This window comes from Loxodonta africana, chromosome 10 (assembly GCF_030014295.1).
Source record: "Loxodonta africana isolate mLoxAfr1 chromosome 10, mLoxAfr1.hap2, whole genome shotgun sequence".
Classification (NCBI taxonomy): Eukaryota; Metazoa; Chordata; class Mammalia; order Proboscidea; family Elephantidae; genus Loxodonta; species Loxodonta africana.
Window position 1 is genome coordinate 51,010,527 of NC_087351.1, and position 23,653 is coordinate 51,034,179.

General features: G+C 38.0%; 1 protein-coding gene across 1 annotated transcript in view; it reads right to left on the reverse strand.

Annotated features, from left to right (window-relative positions):
- Positions 1-17,200, reverse strand: part of SEC23A (SEC23 homolog A, COPII coat complex component) — a 64,909-nt gene extending 47,709 nt beyond the window's left edge. The window contains exons 1-7 of the mRNA XM_003408467.4: positions 17,036-17,200; positions 10,609-10,850; positions 7,475-7,532; positions 7,140-7,226; positions 5,973-6,209; positions 2,168-2,247; positions 1,216-1,360 (exon numbers count right to left, since the gene is read on the reverse strand). Coding sequence (XP_003408515.1) covers positions 1,216-1,360; positions 2,168-2,247; positions 5,973-6,209; positions 7,140-7,226; positions 7,475-7,532; positions 10,609-10,829 — 828 coding nt within the window. The 5' untranslated portion in view covers positions 10,830-10,850; positions 17,036-17,200. The remainder of the gene's footprint in view (positions 1-1,215; positions 1,361-2,167; positions 2,248-5,972; positions 6,210-7,139; positions 7,227-7,474; positions 7,533-10,608; positions 10,851-17,035) is intronic.
- Between the last annotated feature and the right edge of the window lie 6,453 nt (positions 17,201-23,653).

The following is a 23,653-nucleotide window of genomic DNA, read 5'->3' on the forward strand; positions in this document are numbered from 1 at the left end:
GCTTAATGAAGTGATCAAACTGAATATCATCAGTAATGGGACAAATGAAAGTCATGGGCCACCTGATAGGATGCAACACGAAGAACGCATTACTTCTGTGATATTCCTGCCAATGATGCAGACTTGAATCTAATCATAAAGATGTATCAGAAAATCGCAAACTGAAGAACATTTTACAATGTAACTGACTTGAATCTTCCAATGTGTTAAAGTCATTAAAGTCATGAAAAGGCTGAGCCAGTGTTCCAGATTCAAGGAGACTAAATAGACTTAAGTGCTAATGTAATGCATCGTGTGAACTAAATCCTTTTAGAAAATAAAAATTATTGGGACAACTGGCAAAACTTGAATGGTGGGGTCTGAGGATTAGATGGTACTACTGCATCAGTGTTTTGACATCCTGATTTTAGCAGCTGTATTATGGAAACCCTGGTGGCATAGTGGTTAAAGAGCTACAGCTGCTAACCAAAAAGGTCGGCAGTTCGAATCTACCAGGAGCTCCTTAGAAACCACATAGGGCAGTTCTACTCTGTCCGATGGGGTCGCTATGAGTTGTAATCAACTTGACACCAATGGGTTTTTTTAACTGTGGTTATGGGAACCCTTGTGGTACAGTGGTTAAGCATCTGGCTGCTAACCAAAAGGTCAGCAGTTTGAATCCACCAGCCACTCCTTGAAAACCTTATGGGGCAGTTCTACTCTGTCCTTTAAAGTCACTATGAGTCAGAATCGACAGCAATGGGTTACTATGGTTATACAGAACATCATTCTGGTTTATAGGAAATACAACTGAAGTATTCAGGGGTAAAGAACACTGTATCAGCAAATTAACCTCAAACTTAATCTGAGAAAAAACGTTCTTCACACAGGACCTGGCAACTTTTCTATAAACTTGGTTTTTCTTCAAATTTTTTTTTTTAGATTTATTTTAAAAAAAGACTCTCCTCTCTAATTACAAAGCTAAGGTATATGTAGTATAAAAATTCTCATTCTACTTGAAAGCAAAACTTCCCAAATCCAACTGTAAACATTTGGGTGAACATCTTTCCAGAATCTTCCCTCTGCACAAAAAGATATACCATAAATAAAACCTTACACAAATAAAATCGTAGACTCACTGTTCTATGATCTGATTTTTCTCACTCAACATTAGCATGTACATATTATTACACACACACACACATTTACAGCCAAAAAAAAAAACAGCATTACTACCTCAAGTAGTCCTACAGCTATGGAAAGTGCCACCCCCGAGGAACGCAAAGGTCTCTTTCCCTGTGGTACAGGCCAAGGGTCTCGCTGAAGTTCTCCCAGAAGATCTGTGAGATTCATGTCTATTTTCTGTACTGGCTGTAAGAATCTGCAAAATAAAATAAATAAAACATCGCTTATAAATATTTGTGGGTTAGGGTTCTGTTTTCTCTTTGTTTTGTAGGTTAGGGTTTAAGAAACAAATTGTCCACTTTCTTAAAAATAGAAAAAATACTTTGAATATACTGTTGACCAACAGTTGTCAAACTTTATTATACATCAGAATCAGTTGGAGGGCTTGTTTAAACACAGACTGCTGGGCCCCAGTTCCAGAGTTTTTGTTTTAGGGGTTCTGGACTGGGTCTAAGAATCTGCATTTCTAACAAGTTCCCATGGGGTGCTGATGCTACCAGTCCAAGAATCAGATTTAGAGAACAAATGCTATAAGCTAAACACACAAAAAAAGGACTTCATCTTTCATTTATCAATCTGGTAAGTTTTGAGGTTAGTGGAAATAATTATGAGAGATACATCAAGACAGTTTTAGTGGTATCACCCCTGATTAGAGGGAAAGGCTACTTCTGAGGTTAAGTAGGTAAGATGAAGTGTTTGAGGGCCTATTTTTGGTTGGCTGCCCTCAAACCACAAAAATTAAGTTTCCTTAATGTAAAATTAAAAAATCAGGAATATATCAAAACCTAAAGTAACTCTTTTTTGCAATGATAAGACCCCAAACGTTTCAGTGACATGATTCTGAGTCAACAACTTAAAAAGCAATACTAATGCAATCTATTTATAGTCCTAAAAATATTTAACAATATAGTATCACTGAATGCCTACACTCAAATTAAGGGTATGGAATGCTTTAAATAGCTGCATGAATTGTAAAATTCTCATTGCCATATGTAATTATTACCTGTTGGAAGGAGGCGGCTGCTGCACCTGAGGGCTACGTGTTGCTTGAGTAACGGGTACTTTAGAGAGGCCCAGCATTTCCTGTAAAAAGATTCTCTGTGTGATACCCATTTACTTATAAAAAGATTTATTAACAGCTTACCATGTGCACGGTGCTTACTAAGGCACTAGAACACAAAAATAAAGAACACAAGGCCTCTTCCCTCAGAAAGCAAACAGTCTAGTCAGGGAGACTATCAGGTAAAAAACAATATAGAGAAATAATCACCATGAGACAGCAAAGTACAAGGTGCTGTGTGAGCAAAGAAGAGGGATATTAGCCCCAGAAATATTTTATTTATAATTAATAGCCAAAATAAGCTATTATGTAAATTGAACATCTATACTTCTTAATTTATATTCATTCATCCCTTTAAGTAACTCTTCCTTAAGCACCCACTATATGCCAGGCATATAATGAAAAAAAAGGCCCTGCCCTCATGGAAATGAAAATCTGATAAAACAAACAGGAATTGATCAAATCATCCAATAAATAAGTGCAAAATTACAGTTGTAATAAATGTTACGCAGAAGAATCGTATAAAGAATTGCATAAAGGGAGATTATGAGGTACACAGAAACCCTGGTGGCCTAGTGGTTAAGTGCTACAGCTGCCAACCAAAGGGTCAGCAGTTCGAATCTGCCAGGCATTCCTTGGAAAATCTATGGGGCAGTTCTACTCTGTCCTATAGGATCACTATGAGTTGGAATCGACTCGATGGCACTGGGTTTGGTTTTGGTTTTTGGTATAAGGTACACAGATCTTGCACGTCTACACTTAAATTTGACTTAATGTCTAATCACTGCCAGTTTGGCTTCGAATTTTACACGTGTGCAGAATTCCTCTCCAGACTCATGAAAATAATGTTATTTTACTAAAGCTTTCTTGAATCTAGAAATGCTTAGCCATGAAGTAGTAGAATGAAAGCATCTAACAGAAAATCAGAAAGTCTGAAGATCTGCAAAGAAAAAATTAATGAGGTAATCAACAGTATTTCTTATCCTGATAGCAGAAATAGGAACTTTTCACTGAAAACTTATTAAATGCCAGATTCTGCACTAAACTCTTCAAATATATAACCTCACAAAACAACAACAAAAAACAAAACAAAGCCCACTGCCATCAAGTCAATTCTGACTCATGGCAACCTTATAGGAGAGAGCAGACCTGCCCGTGCCCCACAGGGTTTCCAAGGCTGTCACCTTTACAGAAGCAGACTGCCACATCTCTCTTTAACTGCCAACCTTTTGGTTAAGCAGCTGAGCTCTTAACCACTTTGCCATCAGGGCTCCTCACAAAACAATAAGGAAGTAGATTTCTTAATCCTTGTTTTACAAATAAAAAGTGACACTCAGAAAGGCTAAGAAACTTGTGGAAGACTATACAAGTAAGTGGTAAAACCCAAAAACCAAACCAAACCCACTGCCGTCGAGTTGATACCAACTCACAGATGATGATATGGGTTTACATTATACTAAGTACTCTCACTATTATTTCACTTAGTACTAACGATAACCTTGCAAAACAGATATTGGTTACCACTCTTCATAGATAATAAGAAAACAAAGAAATCAATTCAAGACCACTCAACTAAAAGAATTTAAGATTTGATTCTAGGACTATTTGGGGAGCAAAGATCAGGTTCTTTCCAACCAAATGGATAGAGAACGAAGACAAAAATGTTTTAATGGAAAAAAAAATTTAGTCTGTAAGCATTTACTTGCCTACTGCAAAAAAGATGTTTAACCCAAAAAACTTTGTTATATATTATATAATTTAAGTAAAACATATTCTACAATCAGAACATTAAATCACTTTAAATAAATTTATAACTTAATAACATCAATAATGGCAAGCATTAAAGGCAAAATTCATTTACTTCCCATGACCACCCTACAAGGTAGATACTATTATCCCCATTTTACAGATGAAAAGGACTAAAGCACTGAGAGGTTAAAACTTGGCCACTTTCTCTTCTCTCTCATGGAAACAGACGATCCTCCTCTCTAAGTCACTCTGCTTCCTGTGCTCCTGAAGGAATCCCCCACCGTGTCTTCTGAACCCTCACTCCTCTCACTCTCTTCAGTCTCTTTCCCTTCTGTGTATACGCACACTCAAGTGTCCACCTTCCTAAAGTCAATCTCTTCAGCTCCCTTCTCTCTCTCAGACTCCCACACTATCTCCTTCCTTACCTACACGAACAAACTCTTCAAACAGCATACTTTAATTTTCCCTACTTCCTCAAATCTCATTCACTGCTCAATTGCCAAAATCTGCACTTTATTCCCCTCCACCCCAAAAACGCCTCTAAACAAGGTGACTTTTTCCTTGTGATGACCTAATAACCAAATATAAGAGTTCATTCTAAGGCTCAAGCCCCTTCTCCTCCTCAGTAGTTCACTGTGCTGAAGACACCACCTTCTTTAAATTTCTTCTCCCTTGGCTACAACGTCCTCTATTCCCACCGAACCAGCTGCCATCAAGCTGATTTCAACTCATGGCAACCCCATGTGTATCAGAGCAGAACTGTACTCCATAGGGTTTCTCCCAACGGTTGATTTTTTGAAAGTGTATCACCAGGCCTTTTTTCTGAGGCACCTCTGGGTGGACTCAAACCTCCAACCTTTCAGTAGCAGTTGAGTACGTTAACCGTTTGTACCACCCAGGGAGTCTATTTTCACCGAAGTATTTTTCCCTTCTTCTTCGTCAGTCTCTACAGATTCACCAAATGCCCCACACATTGAGTCAGGTAAATTCTATCCTTGGTCTTTTCTTCTTTCTCAATGATCTCATACATTCTCAGAGCAACCAATTTAATACCTATACACCAACAACGTCCAAACCTCTGAGTTAGACCTGTAACTACCAGTTGTCTCCACCTGGATATTCCAAAACCAAGTCAAACTCGATTTTTATAAAAGTGACTTTATTATCCAAACCTGTAAATTCTTCCAGTATTATCTATCTCAATTAACTATAGTACACCACCCTCTCAGTCTGCCAAACTTAAATTACTCACCCTAAAAATCTTCTTTTTCATTTTGGACTACCTGAATACCTCCAAAGTCTGATATTGTCTACAGACTTGTATACTATCCACTACGATAATGGCTCTCAAGTGGGGACTGCATCAGAATCACTTAGGAAGTTTTTCTGTTTTCCATAATACTTACATGAACAATCTCAACATCTCCCAATACAAACACACTCACTTGTTCACCACGGTCTCAAAATCTCTGGGCAGAAAAGAAGATTTTGAAAAATCTCCCTCAAATGATTCAGTATGCTGCATATAATTCCCTTGCCTTGGAAAATAAAGTTTTAATTTGCAATGATAAAAATGTTGTCCTAGGATGAAAATACATATCCATAGTTCATAAATAACTCCCAAGTTCTCAAAATATCTCCTCTCACCAAACAAAGTTTTTAATCACTAAGTGAGATGTCAAGAAAGAAAAGATACATGCAGTTGCTCTATTAGGCTCCAGCATGCCTCTTTTATAAGCCCTTCAAATCTCTAAAATACCTTCAATTTCACTCTAAAATTTAAAGTTTCAATTAAAAGTGAAGGGTCTTCAATCCATATAGCAACAATTTAAGGCAAACAAAAGAAAACTGATGGCAATACTAAATTTAAAAACTTTGTTATAATTATATTAGCCATTTATAATAAAATATTTTCTAGAAGCTTATATCTGGAGGTATTTGTACACATATAGAGAGAGCGATGCTGACAGAGATCAGAACTACTATTCTCGTGGTTTACCTGCAGTTGTTTGGCAGACAGATCTTTTGTCCCTCTGAAGACATAGCTTTTTGAAATGCCTTCACATCCAAGTTCATGAACCTGCACCATTCTCCCAAAAGTAATAAGTCCAACCAAAGCAGTAGGTGGTAAAAGACTTAATGACATCTGCATGGATTCTTTGAGGGCTTGTAAATCTTCATCTTCCATGCAAGTATCAACCACATAAAGAAAGATCAAAGGCATCTGAGGACCTCGCTTTTAAAAAAAATTGCAATAATAAGAAAAATTAAGATTTTCATAAAGATAATAACACTTCAGCACAATATACAAAGATTGTCAATAGAAGACTAATTAAATAATTTGTAATACATGCATACAATGGAATCCTAATATAGTCCTTTCAGGAATGAAGCAGATTTTATGTGCCGTCATTAAAAGATATACAAGGCATATCATCATTAAGTGAAAAATCAAGATTAAAAACATTATGTATAGTTATAGAGGGAATTTTCACTTTTTATTTCATTTCATTACATGAGGTTTTGTTAATTACAACTACTTATTATTTTTAAGATAAGAAAACAGCAAATACATAGTTTAAAAATAAAATAAGATAATTTTTACAAAATAATTATCTAAACCTAAGCTAGATTTTCAGAGAAGTACACACTGGCAAGGTGGGGCAAATTACTGACTGGCTCAAGAGAACCATACAATAATTCTGTTTACATTATAAAGGACATTATTACTTCCAGACCCTACATACATAGACAACTATGTGAAGTTATTCTGACAGAGGAGTGAAATGATTTTTCTAACAAGGACCAATGCAAGAATGATTTCATCAACTGTATTCCGGGATACATCAGCAGGCTCCATTATCATACTGACTAAGTATCTGTGAACTGATCTTCTAACAACAAAGCGAAATTGATACTTTATTGATCTATTCATTATACCAGATCACGCCACTCTACCCAGTATTCTGGCCACCCATCAAATAACGAGAGAGATTACCTTACTCAAATTGACCTTGACACTTACTACCTTTGAAATGCCCCATCGATTCAACATGAAAATTAAAGATGATGCCTTTTAAGTCATACTGATTTACAAATTATTTTGTTATAAAGTAAATAACTGGATGTTAACAATGTTCTTAATGATTTGCTCTGATGTTCTTACCAGAACTACATATTCAATGCTAGAAAACTGAGGCAAAAGTTCAGCAGGTTGATTCAGTTCAGATATGCCAGCATAGGTAGGTGGAAACTATAGAAAGAAAAAAAAAAATTCATAGCAAATTACTTGCCAGAAAGAATGATAAAATTTTAAACTAAAAATATTGATTCCTGATGATTTAATTATTTTAAAAATAGGTATCTTCGTATTAAAAATAACTATTTTACCTTTCTTTTCAAATATGCATTTTTCTGTGTGATTGAACATCGTTAGTACAGTGTTACTTAGTAATTAAATTTGTGTGACAGCAACTAACATCTGCAATGGGGGGTTCTTACCTGATTCCTTTGATAACAAAAATTGCAAGCCCAGAGTTTTGCTCGATAATCCACTTGACTGTTTCAAGAAAAAAAAAAGATATGTTAACTCATGTTTCAGTTTCACTTTACAAGAATTCTATTTCAATAAAATTGATTTCTTTCTAAAACAGACATTCAAATTTATAGTCAATGCGATTTTTAAGTTACGTATTTTCAGATGTTTCAATATTTAATCCATACTTAAACACATAGAAACTCACCTAAATGGTGAATCTATCATGGCTTTTAATATGTAGCAAATATCAATAATAAACTTAAGATAATCCTGTTTTTTTTTCCTTCAAATGAGTTTCGCAACATCTACACTTGGATCTAGAAAACATTTACTCTTTCAGTTCAAAAAGATATTTACTAAATGCCTAATATGTACCAGCCATTATTCCAGATGCTGCTGATACAGCAGTAAACAAGACAGAAAAGGTCTCTGCTCTCATGGAGCTTACATTTTAAAAAGGAAAACAGACAACGGATAAGTAGATGCATAAACACATAAGATAAGAGTGATAATAAAGATGGAAGAAAACAAACCAGGATGCGAGAATATATTTAGGAGGGCTACTTTAATGGCAGGCCTCCTTAAATCAGAGGAAGAATGACTTGAATGAGAAGGAACCAGTCAGAGGAAAATGTGAGGTCAGAGCAATTCAGGCAGAATGTATAGCTACCACACAAGTTTCAAGGTAGGACTAAATCTGGTATGTTCAAGGATTGGAAAGAGGGCACTATGGTTAAGGTGTAAGGTAGATGGGAATAAAGAAAATGATACAAGATGAAGGCGGAAATATAGATAGAGGCTAGATCATGAAGGGTTTTACAGGTCTTGACAAGGGGTTTGGAGTTTTCATTCCAAGTATAATAGGAAGCTATTGGAGAATTTTAATATTCTGATTTCCATTCTTAAAACTCTATCTGCATACTCCTATGTATAATACCCTAGCGACCTAAAAGCAATGACACGAACAAACGTATATCGATGTTCACTGCGGCATTATTCACAACAGCAAAAAGGTTGAAACAAGTCAAGTGCCCATCAACAGATGAATTGATAAACAAAGTGTGGTACATACATACAATGGAATACTACTCAGCCTTAAAGATGAAGTCCTGTTACATGCTAAAACATGGATGAACCTTGAAGACGTCACTCTGAGCGAAATATGACAATCACAAAAGGAAATATTTTATGATCTCACTTATATGAAATGATAAGAGCAGGTAATTATATAGAGACCAATGGTTACCAGTGGTTATAGGGCAGGGGAGGGGAAACTACTCACTAAGAAGTAGTGAGTTTTTGTCTGTGGTTATGGGAAATTCAGCATCAACAAAGGGCAATGGACAAGGAGCCCTGGTATCAACTAAGGACAATGGACGAGCCATTGTGGTTAAGCACTCAGCTGTTCCACATGAAAGATGTGCCTGTCAGCTTCCGTAAAGACTTCAGCCTTGGAAACCCTGTGGGGCAGTTCTACTCTGTCCCATGGGGTCACTATGAGTCAGGATTGACTTGACGGCAATGGGTTTGGTTTTTTGGTTCAGAGCAATAGTTATACAATCAGACTAATGCAGTTGTTACCATTAAGCTGTACTTACATTGGGGGAAAAAAAAGGGTGAAATGGCAAATAAAGTATCTTATATAATTTTACAACTACAACAGACAAAATAATAAAATAAAATTTAAAAATATACTTTTTAAATTAAACATTTCATGGGATTAGTTTTCTTGGTTTGAAGGTTTAGAGTCATGGCTTTGTGGGTTCATCCACTCAACTGGCCTAACATTGTTCAAAGAGTTTCTGTTTTAACGCTCAGATCAAGGAGTAGCACCTGGGGTCTTAAAAGCTTGTGACTGGCCACACAAGATACAACAATTCGTTTCTATTTGCCTGGAACAAGAGAGGAAAAAGAAGACCCAAGAATCAGAGACAGAGATGGACCACAGGTTTAACTGCCTCCGTAAACTATTACCTTCATTACCACGTGATCAGAAGAAATGGATGATGCCCTGCTACCATTACTGGGCGTTTTGATCAAGGACTCAATAGTTGGATCCTGATCAAAAGAAAGACCAGCACGGAACAGAACTTCAAACTCATATGGAAACCAGGCTTGCTAAATCCACTGAGACTGGGAAACCTCTAATACCTGGAAATAACCTTTAAACCTTGAACCAAAACTATCCCACGAAGCCATCATTAAGCTAAACGACAGTTTATCCCGATTAATAAAGAATGTTTGCCTCTAGTACTCTTATAAAGAATTATATATGAGTGTAAACTGACAACAGTTCATCTAAAGCACACTTGAGTACTTTGAGGGGCAGGGAGCCTAAATTAATGGTGATAAAACAATATGGGCAGAGATAAAATGGTGACACAATATGATGTAACCAATGTTACTGAACTGTTCGTGTAGAGTGTGAACTGATACATATTTGGTTACATATACTGCCAGCAAAAATAGATAAATTATTATTCAAAAAAAAAAAAACAAAAACTCTATCTGCTGGTAGAAAGCAGATTGCTGAAAAGCAAGAATAGAAGGAGGAAAACCAGTTAGGAAGATGGTGAAATTGTCCAGGAAAAAGAAGGCAGTATCTGGAATCTCAGTGGTAGTAGCCGAGATTGAGTAACAGAGAATTGGTAATGTTCTGGAGATAGAAAGGGCTGGATATGCCAGTGGACCAGGTATGAGGAGGATGAATGGAAAGAGGATTAAAAGATTATTCCTGAGATTTTGGCTTAAGCAAAAGGAAACTGTAACATTTTTTAGCAAACACCATGCCACTTGATTATGACTTTTCTAATGACACAGCTGGGCCACTACACAGCCAGCACTAGTATTCAGAGAAAATTGATAGGATCTAACAGTTTTTATAGTGGCACTTTTACCGCTGGTCTTTTTTTACTCATTATTAACTCAGTGTACTAAAACGATCCTAAAATTTTACAGTTCTTTGGATTTCTTTGACTAGTCTAATTTGAAAAAAAAAAAAAACTATAAACAAAAACAGGCATTTTTACATAAGCAAGAAACTACATTTTTTAAATTTATATCACCATATTAGCTTTTTTCCATATTTTTTAATTACCACAAAGGATTCAAAACTGCACGGCAAGTGGTCCTACTACAGAGAACAGGCTCATATTGAATAGGAGGTAAATCAGGTCTCTCCTTCAGTGGTGTAAATAGGGCTGCCACTGGGACAACCATTCTTGTAGCTTCTAGTCGACTTGATGGCCAAACATTCCAACTAAATCGGACCCCATCTCGTTCTTCGTTTTGTTGGATAAATTCCAAATAGGTTGTCATTGTAAAGCTTGTTTCTTATTTCTGTAACAAAATAAAAAGTTATTAATAAAAAATCCAGAAGTCTGTTAAGAAGATTCAATGTTTTCCCCATTTTCAGCAATATTAACCCATTAGAAATCAGGATGAAATAAAAATGTTTATCCCAGCAATAATTAGTAAGCAATAACCCTGCTTACAACATATTTAATGACTCTTCAGAACCCAAGGTCCATAAGACCCAATAAGAAATATTTTATTCTTAAAAGGCGTAATGGCAAATATACTGTTAAATATAATTTTACAATTACAGCAGTCAAAAATAACAATAATGATAAATGAGAGACAGCCGTTTTTATTACTACTTAGGTACAGCTAAATACCTAGTGGGATGAGTTTTCTTGGTTCGAAGGAAGGCCTACGGTCATGGTTTCAAGGGTCTGTTCAGTCAACTGACCTAATGCTGTTTTTAAAGTCTCTGTTCTGCCTCCTAGTTCAGTAAGTAGCACCTGCAGTCTTAAAAGCTTCTGACTGCCACAGAAGATACAATAAATGGTCTCTATTTACCTGGGATAGCTGAAGACAGAGACCTAGGAAATGGAGAAGGAAATGAACTGTAGGTCTAATTGCCTCCATAAACTACTACCTCCACTGCCATGAGACCAGAACGGAATGGTGCCGCCTACCATTACTGAACATTTTGATCAAGAACCCAATAGATGGTTCCTGATCAAAGAGAGGAAAATGTGGAACAAAATTTCAAATTCTTATAGAAACTAGACTTACTGGATCCACTGTCACTGCAGGAACCCTCGAATCTACTGCCCTGAGATAATCTTCAAGTCTTGAACTGAAACTATACTATGGAGTCATCTTTAAACTCAGCAACAATTTAGCTCAACTAGTAAAGAATGTTTGCCTTGAACACTACTCTTTTAAAGAATTATCTATATAAGATCACAACAGTAACTCTAAAGCAGAGAAGTTTAGGAAACAGAGAGTCTAAGTTAACGATGGTAAAACAATACAGGTAGAGACAGTGAGTACAGTGACACAATCCGAAGAATGTAACCAATGTCACTGAACTATACACGTAGAAAATGGTGAATGGGTGTACATCTTGTTATGTATATTTTCATCAAAAATAAAATTTAAAAACTGTGAATTTTATTTTTCATTATTCGCTCTGGCAAATCATAACAAAGAATAATAAGGATTCTATTAAGGACCTACAGGAGAAAAAGGAAAAAACTTTGATCCTATGTTTCTCATATTAGCCTTGTAAGTGACATTATTCTAGTAAACACATTATCAAAAACATAAAATTATAAAAGCCCTTATAGTTTTATTCAGAAAATGACAGGTTTATACTAAGACTTCTAGAAAAGAATGTTTAATGGTACATAACAAAAAGATTTTCCTAAAGGTATACAAGAGAACTCTGTACTATTTTTCCAATATTTCTGTGAATACAAAATTATTTCAAAATAAAAAGCTGTGCAAATACAGGATATTTGTGGCACAATACAGTAAATAAAATGTTTGAGAAATGGTATTCCTTGTGATTTGTATAACCATTCAACCTCTACTGCAGAAACTTAATTTAGGATATTTTTAACATTATAATTTTTGAGAGCATTTTAAACTCTATTTCAAGGTACATCATTTCAGTGTAATAATTTCAGCTCACTATCAGCAGAAGGGAGGGAGCCTTGGCTGCACAGTGGTTAAAGCGCTTGGCTACTCATCAAAGGGTTGGCAGTACGAACCTATCGGCCACTCCAGAGGGGAAAGATTTAAAAATTTACAGCCTTTAAAGCCCTATGGGGCAGCTCTACTCTGTACTATACGGTCACTATATGTCAGAATGGACTCAACAGCAATGGGTTTGGTTTGGTTTTTACCAGCACGAGGAGGACACCACTCTGTGGAGGGGCCAGTACCAAGAGACATTCCACTTTGTTCCTCTCTAACAGCCTGTCTGGGATGCCAGCTTTCCTCCCTAGTCAACAGTTCTATCTCATGCTCTCAAGCTGTAGCAGTGCTTCATCATGGAAGGAAATTGCAGAATTTAAAGGTCTGGGAGGATAAAGAGTTTCAAGTGCTATGTGGCTGGCCAAGGATTTGTAACAGAGAAAGCAGAGAGATGAAGGATATCAAGCTAAATGAATAGAAGAATTATGAAACTAGGGAGCAAGAAAAGCCAACATGGATGTTGTAGTTGCTCAGAATGATGTGGGAGGAGGGGCTGATTCTAAAATGTTAGGGAAGGAAAGGTACTTATTTGGGGGAAAAAAAAAAACCATGTTAGATACAGTAACATTTTAATTTAAAAAAATTCTTGAATAGATTCCAATAATAAAAAATACAGAAAGTGACGCTTAACAAATCCAAGTATCTCAGACAGCTAAGAAGGTCTTTCTCTTCTTTAAGAGAATTAAGAAAAAAAAGCACTGCATTTCTTAAAAAGAGAATTTTATGCTAATCACAAGAGATCATGGATTTTTTAAAAGTCAACAAAGGGTAGAAGAATCCTAAGCTAAGACTAAATGTGTTGTGAAAGGCTATCCTGAAGGTAAATACAGGAAACAACTTTAAAAGAATGGCATGAGCTTTGAAGGAGCGGCTACTGAGGGATAATGACAAAACAAGGGCCTGAGACAGGCAGGAGTTAGCAGAAAGTAACCTCAGTTCTAACTCAAGAAGCAGTAAGGGGAGAAATTTATCTGGGAAAGAAATCCAGTTTCTAGCAACAGCTTCCATGCTACAGATGTGAATATAAATTCTAGGATTATGTCATCTTTCCCATTATTTCTACAGAGCATACAAAAAGCAAATGAAGCTTTCTGGCTATTAACTGCACCTACAATCTAAAATGCATCTTTTTGATCCATCACCAAAAGCATTAACATATCTACTACCACATACTAGACCAATTAGGCTTCTTCATCTAAACCACAAACCACGAAAAATGTTTTGAGTGACTGTTTTCTCAATTCTCCTAAGAATGATACATAACTAGTACTTAAGTGTGTGGCAGACATTTTCTCAAAAATGGACAAAGCAGGCCGGGCCTGTCACTTTACTTCATGGAGAACAACTAACAACACCTGTCACCAATGTAAGATTTGAGCTTTGAAATAAAAATTAAAATTCTGAAAACCTGTATCCATTACCATGAGCTTGACAGCTCTGTACTATGTGAAGATTTTTCTGATGAGATCAGCGGTGGTATTAATGAACGTAATTTTTTTTATATCATACAATCAAATGCGTCAACATTTAAGAAAGATAAACATTTCTCAGTCAAATATTTCCCAAATGATCATGTCACGATGCAAAAGATCCATCCAAAGTGCAGGACAGACCAATGAGTTTTAATGTGACAGAGTACAAAAAGTTCATTGATAAGGTTCCAGATTCCACACTGCAATTAACCTTTAATTTCTTAATTAAAACTCTGTGGAGTTTTGGTATAGTAACAAAGAAGAATATACAAAAATATCTGAAAAAGCTATTAAAATGTCTCTCCCTTTCACAACGTATCTATGTAAGGTTGGATTTTCTTCATATACTTCAACCAAAACAATTATACTAATAGATTGAATGGAGAAACCAATGTGAAAATCCATCTGTCTTCTATTAAGCCAGTCAATAAAGAAATTTCGAAAACAATACCATTCTTCTCATTATTTTGGACAATATAGTATTTTTCATAAGAAAATTTGTTTTTTAACACTGTTATTTTTAACAAATTAATAATTTTTTTTAATTTCCCAGTTTCTGTTTTAATTTCCAATATGGTAAATATCAAAAGACATAACCCATATAAACAATTGCTCTTTGGATCCTCAAAAATGTTTAAAAGTATAAAGGGGTCCTAAGAACTGCTGCCTTAAGACATTAGGACTTAATTCTCTCAGGGAACCTAATTGAAAAAGACACATATGAGACTTAGTATGAAGACATTCACACACAGGCAACAGCCAGGTTTCAGTATCTAGGAGAGGTGAGAAGCTGAATTTTAATTCCCCATCCTTACTTTTTATTAACACAATAAATACCACCTGAGAGATACTGAACCCACCATCGAGTCGATTCCGACTCATAGCGACCCTATAGCAACCGTACTGGACAGAGCAGAACTGCCCCATACAGTTCCCAAGGAGCACCTGGTGGATGTGAACTACTGACCCCTTGGTTAGCAGCCGTAGCACTCAACCCCGCTAAGCCACTAGGGTTGCCACCTGAGAAATATTTGAGCACAATTCCCCACCTTCTTCCTCACTCTTTTTCCTGTCTTCCTCTCTGCTCTAAGATCATATTCGCTTGCTAAATCACATCCGATGTATTTATTACATTGTCACTTTCCAGCAGGATTTTGAAGAGTCCCACCTGTTTCTTAATTGGCCCAACGACATAACCATGCACAACACTTCTGAATTCCCTCACCTTTACAAGGTAGGAATTGTGCAATCTTAAAATCACTAATTGTATTATAAAATTTGCCAGGCTTAGTCCCATGTACAATGGCACATCTGAAATAAAGTTCTGTTACTAACTAGTTTCTCACAGCGTTATTTGGCAAGCGCTCTCCCCCATATTAACATGTTTGCATAAAACTATAAAAACCAAACAAACATTACCACACACTAGGTTAGGATGCAGACTTAACATACTATCCCGTTGCCATAGAGTCGATTCAGACTCATAACGACCCTACAGGGCAGAGGAGAACTGCCCAACAGCGTTTCCAAGGAGAGGCTGGTGGATTCAAACTGCTGATCTTTTGATTGGCAGCCACAGCTCTCAACCACTGTGCCAGAGGGACCGCATACTACTAGTAACTTAAAATAAAAAAAGGGTGGTACAAACCATAAAATAAAACAGAATTCTAAAGAAATGTCCCACTTTTCAGCACAATTTATACTCATTAGTTAAAAAATTTAAATAATTTTTCTGGCAGAATTACCGGCATTGTGTTACTTTGACCTAGTGTATCAATTACTTGCCATAGTATTTTAAAAGGCTTTATGATGTGGTTTTTCAATATTCCAATTTTAACGTTTTTATAGATACCTAATTGAAAAGCACCCCATGGTTCTAAGTTGCAAGTAAAACTTGAGTTCCTGCCAATTAGATGCATCTGTTAGTAGGTAATTAAATGTGCCTCTCCTACTTTCTTTTAAAATCCTCAACGAAGCATCTTCAACTATTTCCACTGACTTATGATCTTGTATAAATCATTTAACCTTTCTGATCCTCAATTTTTTCGTCAGTAAAATGAGGGGTTTGAACTAGAAAACTTCAAGGTCCCTTCCTACTCTACAATTCTATGGGTCAATTTAAAAGGTTCGACTTATGAAGTGTTCAGACTACTGGGGAAGGCCAGAGAAGAAAAACTTAAACAAGCATTTATATTTAAATCAGTATTTAAATATAAAACTTTTTTTTAACCAAGTCAACTTGGCTAGTTCTATGCCTCTGGGAGGTGGAGAGAGGAGAAGTTGAGGAAATACAAGTGAAATGTGAATTCAACATCCCACTCCAGTGATTGATTACAGGTAGATTTTACTATGACTTTTCCTCAGGTAGCATCTTTCCCACCAAAACGGATGAACACCACAGCAGAATGAAGCCAAACAGTTTGAGACTGGCCCAATTTGAAAACCAAATTCTGTATGTAGTCCAGATCCAAAGCGTTAGCTTTCCCTAGCACTTTCCTCCTCCTCTCCTGTGACTCCCAAGGCCAAACTACGGATGACTAAGTCAGCTCGGTTCAAAGTCTACGTCACTTCAGATCAGGTAAGGTATGCACCCAGAAATCTAAGGGTCTAAAAGCGATAATGGACTGAGGTGGGGCGGGGGGGGTCGCCCGGGACGCAGGAGTGGGGGCCCTGGGCAGACACCTGAACTGCAGTTTTTCACCAGAATCTCGTCTTTGGCATCTTATCTAGGGGTGCTGGACGAAGCGGTCGGGCCCCCACGCTCCGGAAGAACGAGGCAGAGGGTGGCAGGGTACGGGGGTAAACGCTTCCCCACCAGGCCCAGCCACAGCCCCACCTGCCCCTCGGCAACGACTCGGCAACGACAGGGCAGAGCGGTGATCAAGCCCAAGACCTCTGCCCGCTGGCCAGCAGTCGCCGCACGGCCGCCCCTCCCCCGCTTCCCACTGAGGGCCCGCGGCCCCCACGGCGGGTAGAGGAGGCCGTCCTGAAGTCGGTCCTTACCACAGTGCCCCTCTACAGAATCTTCGCCTGTCGCAGGCTCCGCCTTGCTAAATCAGTCCCCTCCGCCGAGCTGAAGCAGCCGTGGCACCGTAATCACCGCCGGCGCCGCCCCGCCCCCGGCCTCCAGGCAGGCTTCAGCCCAGCCAACATGGCTGGTGCGGCCTCTGCCACGTCAAGGGGAGGGGGCGGGGCAAGAGGCGAGGGGCGGGGACTGGCCTAGGGGGCGGGGCGACGGGAGCTGGGGAGAAGCTGACGGGACCCGGACGGAGAGGGAGGGACAGGGAGACCAGGTGGGGCGGGGTCGGGAAGAAACGGGACTGAGCCGGGGGAAGAGGGGCGGGGACGAAGAGGGAGGGCCGGAACGACCCGACTGGAAGAAGTGAAGGGAGAACCGGAGCAGGGGAACCGAGGCGGGGCTGGGGCACCGAGGCGGGGCTGGGGCGTGGGGAGGTGGATACCGCTCCCTGCGGGCCGCAGAGAGGGTAGTGAACTGCCCCTGTTGTTGCCGCTCAGACTCAACTCGCCGAGAGAAAATGGAGACGTCCTCTAGCACATCCTCTCCTCTGGGTGCTTAGTAATTTTGAGAACCACCGACGTCTCCCCTAATAAAACAAAGTGAAAAGTTTGTTCTTTTACTTAACCCAACAAATATTTACTGAACATGTACTATGTGCAGGACACAGCTGAGATGCTAGGAATATGACAATCAGGCCAAACAAAATCCCTGACCTCTAAGAGTTTACATACTACGTATGTATTCTACCTCTTTCCTCCTACATCGCCTCTCTGCCGCCCCATCCCCGCTCCCCATCCCTCCGCGCGCCAAGTACACACTGAACAGTCTCTGGCTGATTAATCTTAAGGCATTTGCTGCTTCTCTTTCCCAAGAACAGAGCTGGGCAAAATGGGACAGTAGTTGGAAAGAAATTCTAACTTGGCGGTCTCAATAACCCCATCCTTCACAGACCTAACGGAACTAATTCCAAATGTGATGACATCTAAAATCTGGCAAACCTTCGCCCTGTAAGCATTTTATTAAATAGGAAAAAAAGATAAAACCTCTGTTTTCCAAAGCTGACATTCTTGAGAAAGATGGGCAAACAAACCAAACATATATTAAAAATATATATATATATATATATCCCTTCCTATTCTGTGAATGGAAACCCTGGTGGCATAGTGGTTAAGAACTAACTATGGCTGTTAACAAAAAGGTCGGCAGTTTGAATCCACCTGGCACTCCTTGGAAACCCTATGGGGCAGTTTTCCTTTGCCCTACAGGGTCTCTAAGAGTCGGAATCAACTCAATGGCGGCAACGTGTCTTCTGTGTTTGCTAAGGTTGTTGCGGAAGACGGTGAGCTTGCTTGTGTATTTTTAATACAATCCTGAACAGTGAATATGAACCAAAAGCCGAATTTCAGAGTAAGCTTGCAAATAAGGTGAGTTTAGGGTGGTAGGTTAATGAGGATACTTGACAGAAAAGTAACAGCTACGGGCAATGATAGAAATGTAAAAGAAGGACATTCAAAAAGAAAAAGATCCAGGAATGAGTAGGGTAAATCGAAATAGATCAGAGGATCCATGGGGATCCTGGAATTCAGCAGGGAATAAACCAAAATATAGTTCTCCTTTGGTAATTTTGCTAACCAGGTCAGCAGTTCGAACCCATCAGTGGCTCCTGGGAAACCCTCTGGGGCAGTTCTACTCTGTCCTATAGGGTCACTATGAGTCAGAATCGACTTGATGGCAACAGATCAGTAATTTCATTCATTTCATGGATCCCAAAAAGCCAGCTCGATGAAATTTAAAAAAGTCTTAATTTCTTTGTTATCAGAGGAACAAAAGCTTTTATTCCCAATTACAATGAAATAAATGTTAGGATGGGTAATAAATTCATTTGTATCTGTCTTTATATAGTTTGGAAACCCTGTTGGCATAGTGGTTAAGAGCTACGGCTGCTAACCAAAAGGCTGGCAGTTTATATCCACCAGGCGCTCCTTGGAAACCCTATGGGGCAGTTCTACTCTGTCATTTAGGGTCGCTATGAGTTGGAATCAACTCAACAGCAATGGGTTTTATATACTTTAGGAATCCCTGGGTAGTGCAAACATTTAAGTGCTTGACTACTAACCAAAGGTTGGCAGTTCAAACCCACCCAAAGGCACCTTGGAAAAAAGACTTGGCGACCTGCTTCCAAAAGGTCACAACCTTAAAAACGCTATGGAGTGCAGTTCTATTCTGCAACAAATGGAGTTGCCATGAGTCAGAATCCATTGGATGGCAACTGGTTTGGTTTTGGTTATTTGCCTTATGGTGAATGAGTTTCAGATTTTAACACTCAAATACACCATCAGGATCTATTGGGCCCAATTTTAGTTTTTTAGTTTCTTTTTGGAGCAGCGTAACTATAAGGATTATTTCGTAACTTTTATTCTTCTCAGAGGTCTTCCAAATAACAAACATACTTTTTAAATAACAGAATAACATTCACTCTATTTGCAATTCCCATATGGGTCATTTCCTAGATTCACACTGCATACATTCCACATTCCTATTATTAATGGGCATTTACTGCTGCTTCTTCTCATTTTGAGTCGTGCCACATCAGCAAATGAAGGTCCTGAAAGCTTGACTCCATCCACATCATTAAGGTCGACTCTACTTTGAGGAGGCAGCTCTTCCCCAGTAGAATTTTGAGTGCCTTATGACCTGAGGGGCTCATTTTCCGGCACTTATCAGACACTGTTCCACTGCTATTCGTAAGGTTTTCACTGGCTAATTCTTTTCAGAAGTAAACTGACAGGTCCTTCTTCTTAGTCTGTTTTATCTGGAAGCTCAGCTAAAACTTGTCCACCATGGGTGACCCTACTGATATTTGAATGCTGGTGACATAGCTTCAAGCATCACAGCAATACTTAAGCCCCCACAGTATGACAAAATGACAAATGAGTGGCCATTTTGAATCAGACAATCATATGGTCTACTATGCTAGGAATGACAAATTGATAAAGAATGGCATGGCATTCATCATCAAAGATAACATTTCGAGATCTACCCTGAAGTACAAAGCTGTCAGTGATAGGATAATATCTATATGCCTACAAGGAAGACCAGTTAATATGACTATTATTCAAATTTACACACCAACCACTAAGGCCAAAGATAAAGAGATAAAAGACTTTTACCGACTCCTGCAGTCTGAAATTGAGCAAACACGCAATCCAGATGCACTAATAATTAGTGGCAACTGGAATGAGAAAGTTGGAAACGAAGGATCATTGGAAAATACAGCCTTGGTGATAGACACAATGTTGGAGATAGCATGACAGAATTCTGCAAGACCAACAAGTTCTTCATTGCAAATAGCTTTTCTCAACATCATAAACGGCAACTATACACAGGAACCTCGCCAGATGGAATACACAAGAATAGAATCTACTATATCTGTGGAAAGAGACAATGGAAAAGCTCCGTATCATCAGTCAGAACAAGGCCAGGGGCTGACCGTGGAACAGGCCATCAATTGCTCATATGCAAGTTCAAGTTGAAGTTGAAGAAAATTAAAACCAAGTCCACGAGAGCCCAAGTACAACACTGAGTACGTTCCATCTGAATCTGGAGATCATTTCAAGAATAGATTTGACACAGTGAACACTGACCAAAGACCAAATGAGCTATGGAATGACATCAAGGACATCATACATGAAGAATGCAAGAGGCCATTAAAAAGACAGGAAAGAAAGAAAAGACCCAAAATGGGTATCAGAAGAGACTGTGGAAGTTGCTCTTGAACATAGAGTAGCTAAAGCAAAAGGAAGAAACGATGAAGTAAAAGAGCTAAACAGAAGATTTCAAAGCGCAACTTGAGAAGACAAAGTATTATAATGAAATGTGCAAAGACCTGGAGATAGAAAATCAAAAGGGAAGAACACGCTCAGCGTATCTCAAGCTGAAATTAAAAAAAAAAAATCAAACCCATTGCCGTTGAGTCAATTCCAACTCCCAGTGACCTTATAGGACAGAGTAGAACAGCCCCATAGGGTTTCCAAGGAGCGGCTGAAGGATTCCAACTGCCAACCTTTTGGTTAGCAGATATAGTACTTAACTACCGTGCCACCAGGGTTTCCAACCCTAATGATGGTAGTGAATTTATTCATATAAGTGAAATCTCAGACTGCATCTTCAGTTGACTATAACCAAAAAAACCAAATCCACTGCCATCGAGTCAGTTGACTATATCCTACATAAATTTCTCAAAGTCAAGAATGGATAAGTAAGCAATATATTTCTAAGGACAAAATGGAAATGTGGTATTCTTATCCCAGTTATTCAAAGGAAGAGCTTCATCACAATATTTTACAATAAGAACCTAGAAGATCTCGTTTTGCTAAAACACCTGTTATGTATTCCTTCTTTTATAATGTTTGTGTGATTTAATTCATTTGACATGATTCTTCAGTGGACAAATGCTGATGGCAGTTGTGAATACAAGATGATTGGAAGGACAAAGATGATCTAAAGATTATAAACTCATTGGTTTGATCACTTCTAGAACTAAAATTGCAAATGCTTTCCAATTAGAAAGCAAAGAAGATGCCTGTCCTCAGTCTTTAAGTTCTTCTGTTTTGATGACACGAATGCAAGAAGAGCCAGGAGTAACAATAAACTAAGCAATCTACTTCCAAAAGATCTGAGCCATTGAAAACCCTGTGGAGCACAATACTACTCTGACACTCACGGGATTCCCATGAGTAGTCTGACTTGACAGCAACTGGTTTGGATCTTTAGCAGCAAGGTATTTGAAATCTAGATTCATTATTTATAAGATGGATATGTTTCAGGTTCTTGCATGATAAGTAATGAGCAGTTAGTTGTATCTAGAGAACATTGTCTCTTTCAGGCATTGTATCTTCAAAACCAGGAAAATATGGAACAAAATCAGGATTTGCTATATTTAAATTTTTTAATTTCTAATAATTTTCCATTATCCTTTCACTCTTTTTTTCTAGCAGCTTTTTTGAGTACTGTATCCCTTTACTCTTATTTGTATAAATAATTCATGTAATGACCTGGAAAAATATGTATAACTATATTGTAAAAAAAAAAAAATCCACTGGACCCCGATGACAAATAATGAAGACTATTTTTTCTGCTATACTGAAAGTTCAAAGGTTTTGGCTTGAGAAATAGTAAAGAAAGAATGGAAATTTCTTGAGCTTCTAGAAAAGAAAGATCGGGAACTAGGGAAAAGGAGAGTATCTCCAAAAATATACTTCTCTGGCTTTTTAATTTAATCTCTAGACATGCCTGGACCAAGGCATTGAAAACCAAATTGTGAATACGAAGATTATTTTTTGTTAAAATTTACCAGCACGCCACTTACCATATTTGTTTTCAGTTCAACATATTATGCAAATCCTGGCACAAAGTGTGTGTTTACTAAATCTTCATGAACGAACATGAAAGCCTAAGCGATTGTAAAGTACTATTATCATTATCATTATTATTATGTATCAATGGATTGATTATAAAAATGTAAAATCTGACAAAAAACTCCCCTAAAAGCTTTTTTAAAAGCAAACACCCCTAAGATCATTGCTTCTTCAACCCAACATCTCTCAAAATGCCAGGAAATATTAAAAAGAGGCAGCAGTTCTGTGGACAAATAAAGTCAGGGAACACCTAGTTTAATGGTGTAAAACAGGTCTCTTGACTTGCCAGAGATTTAGTATTCATTGTGAATATTCAATAGTGGATTTAAGTACATTTCTCAAAGATATCTGACATACAAATTCTTTTTCCCAGGGACAATCTGGGGGCAAGTGTTCTAAATGTCATTAATTACCTTAAATACTAGTTAATACATAACAGCCAGTATTTTCCTCCCTATTTCTGATTCCACAGATGTTTCTAAACTGGAGATGCCAGTACTATATGCTAAAGAAAACCCATTGCCATCAATTCTGACTCACAGCAACTGTATAGAACAGAGTAGAACTGCCCCATAGAGTTTCCAAGGAGCACCTGATGGACTTAAACTGCCGATCTTCTGGTTAGTAGCCACAGCACTTAACCACTATGCTACAAAGGTTTCCTACTAAATAAAAAAAAAAAATACTAGTTAGGTTCATTTCTCGGGATTTTATATGGTCACCACTAGATGGAGCTTTCATCTCTACTTTTTGGTTTACTCTGCTTACTAGAATAAATGAAGCATTTGCAGTGATTCCTAACAGGGATTCTCTTCCATTTGTTCAGACAGTGACATTATAAGGCACTGCCCAATTATTCTTAGAGTACTCACTAGAAAAACCAGTACTCAAATTCTGATTTTGAATTTTCTGCATCACAAGCCCATAACATAGGACTTCCGTCTGCAAACGCTAACTAATAAATTCTCACACATGAAAATTACAGAATTCTAAACTAAAATAGACCTTGGTGATCATTTAGTATAATTCCTAGTTATAGAATTCTAAACTAAAATAGACCTTTGCCATCATTTAGTCTAATGACAAGTGAATGCGAGGACAAGAGAGGATAAGTAACATAACCAAGGTCAGGGTAAGACAGGAAACACAGGGCCCCCCAAATCTACAAACTAACAAGAAATGGGC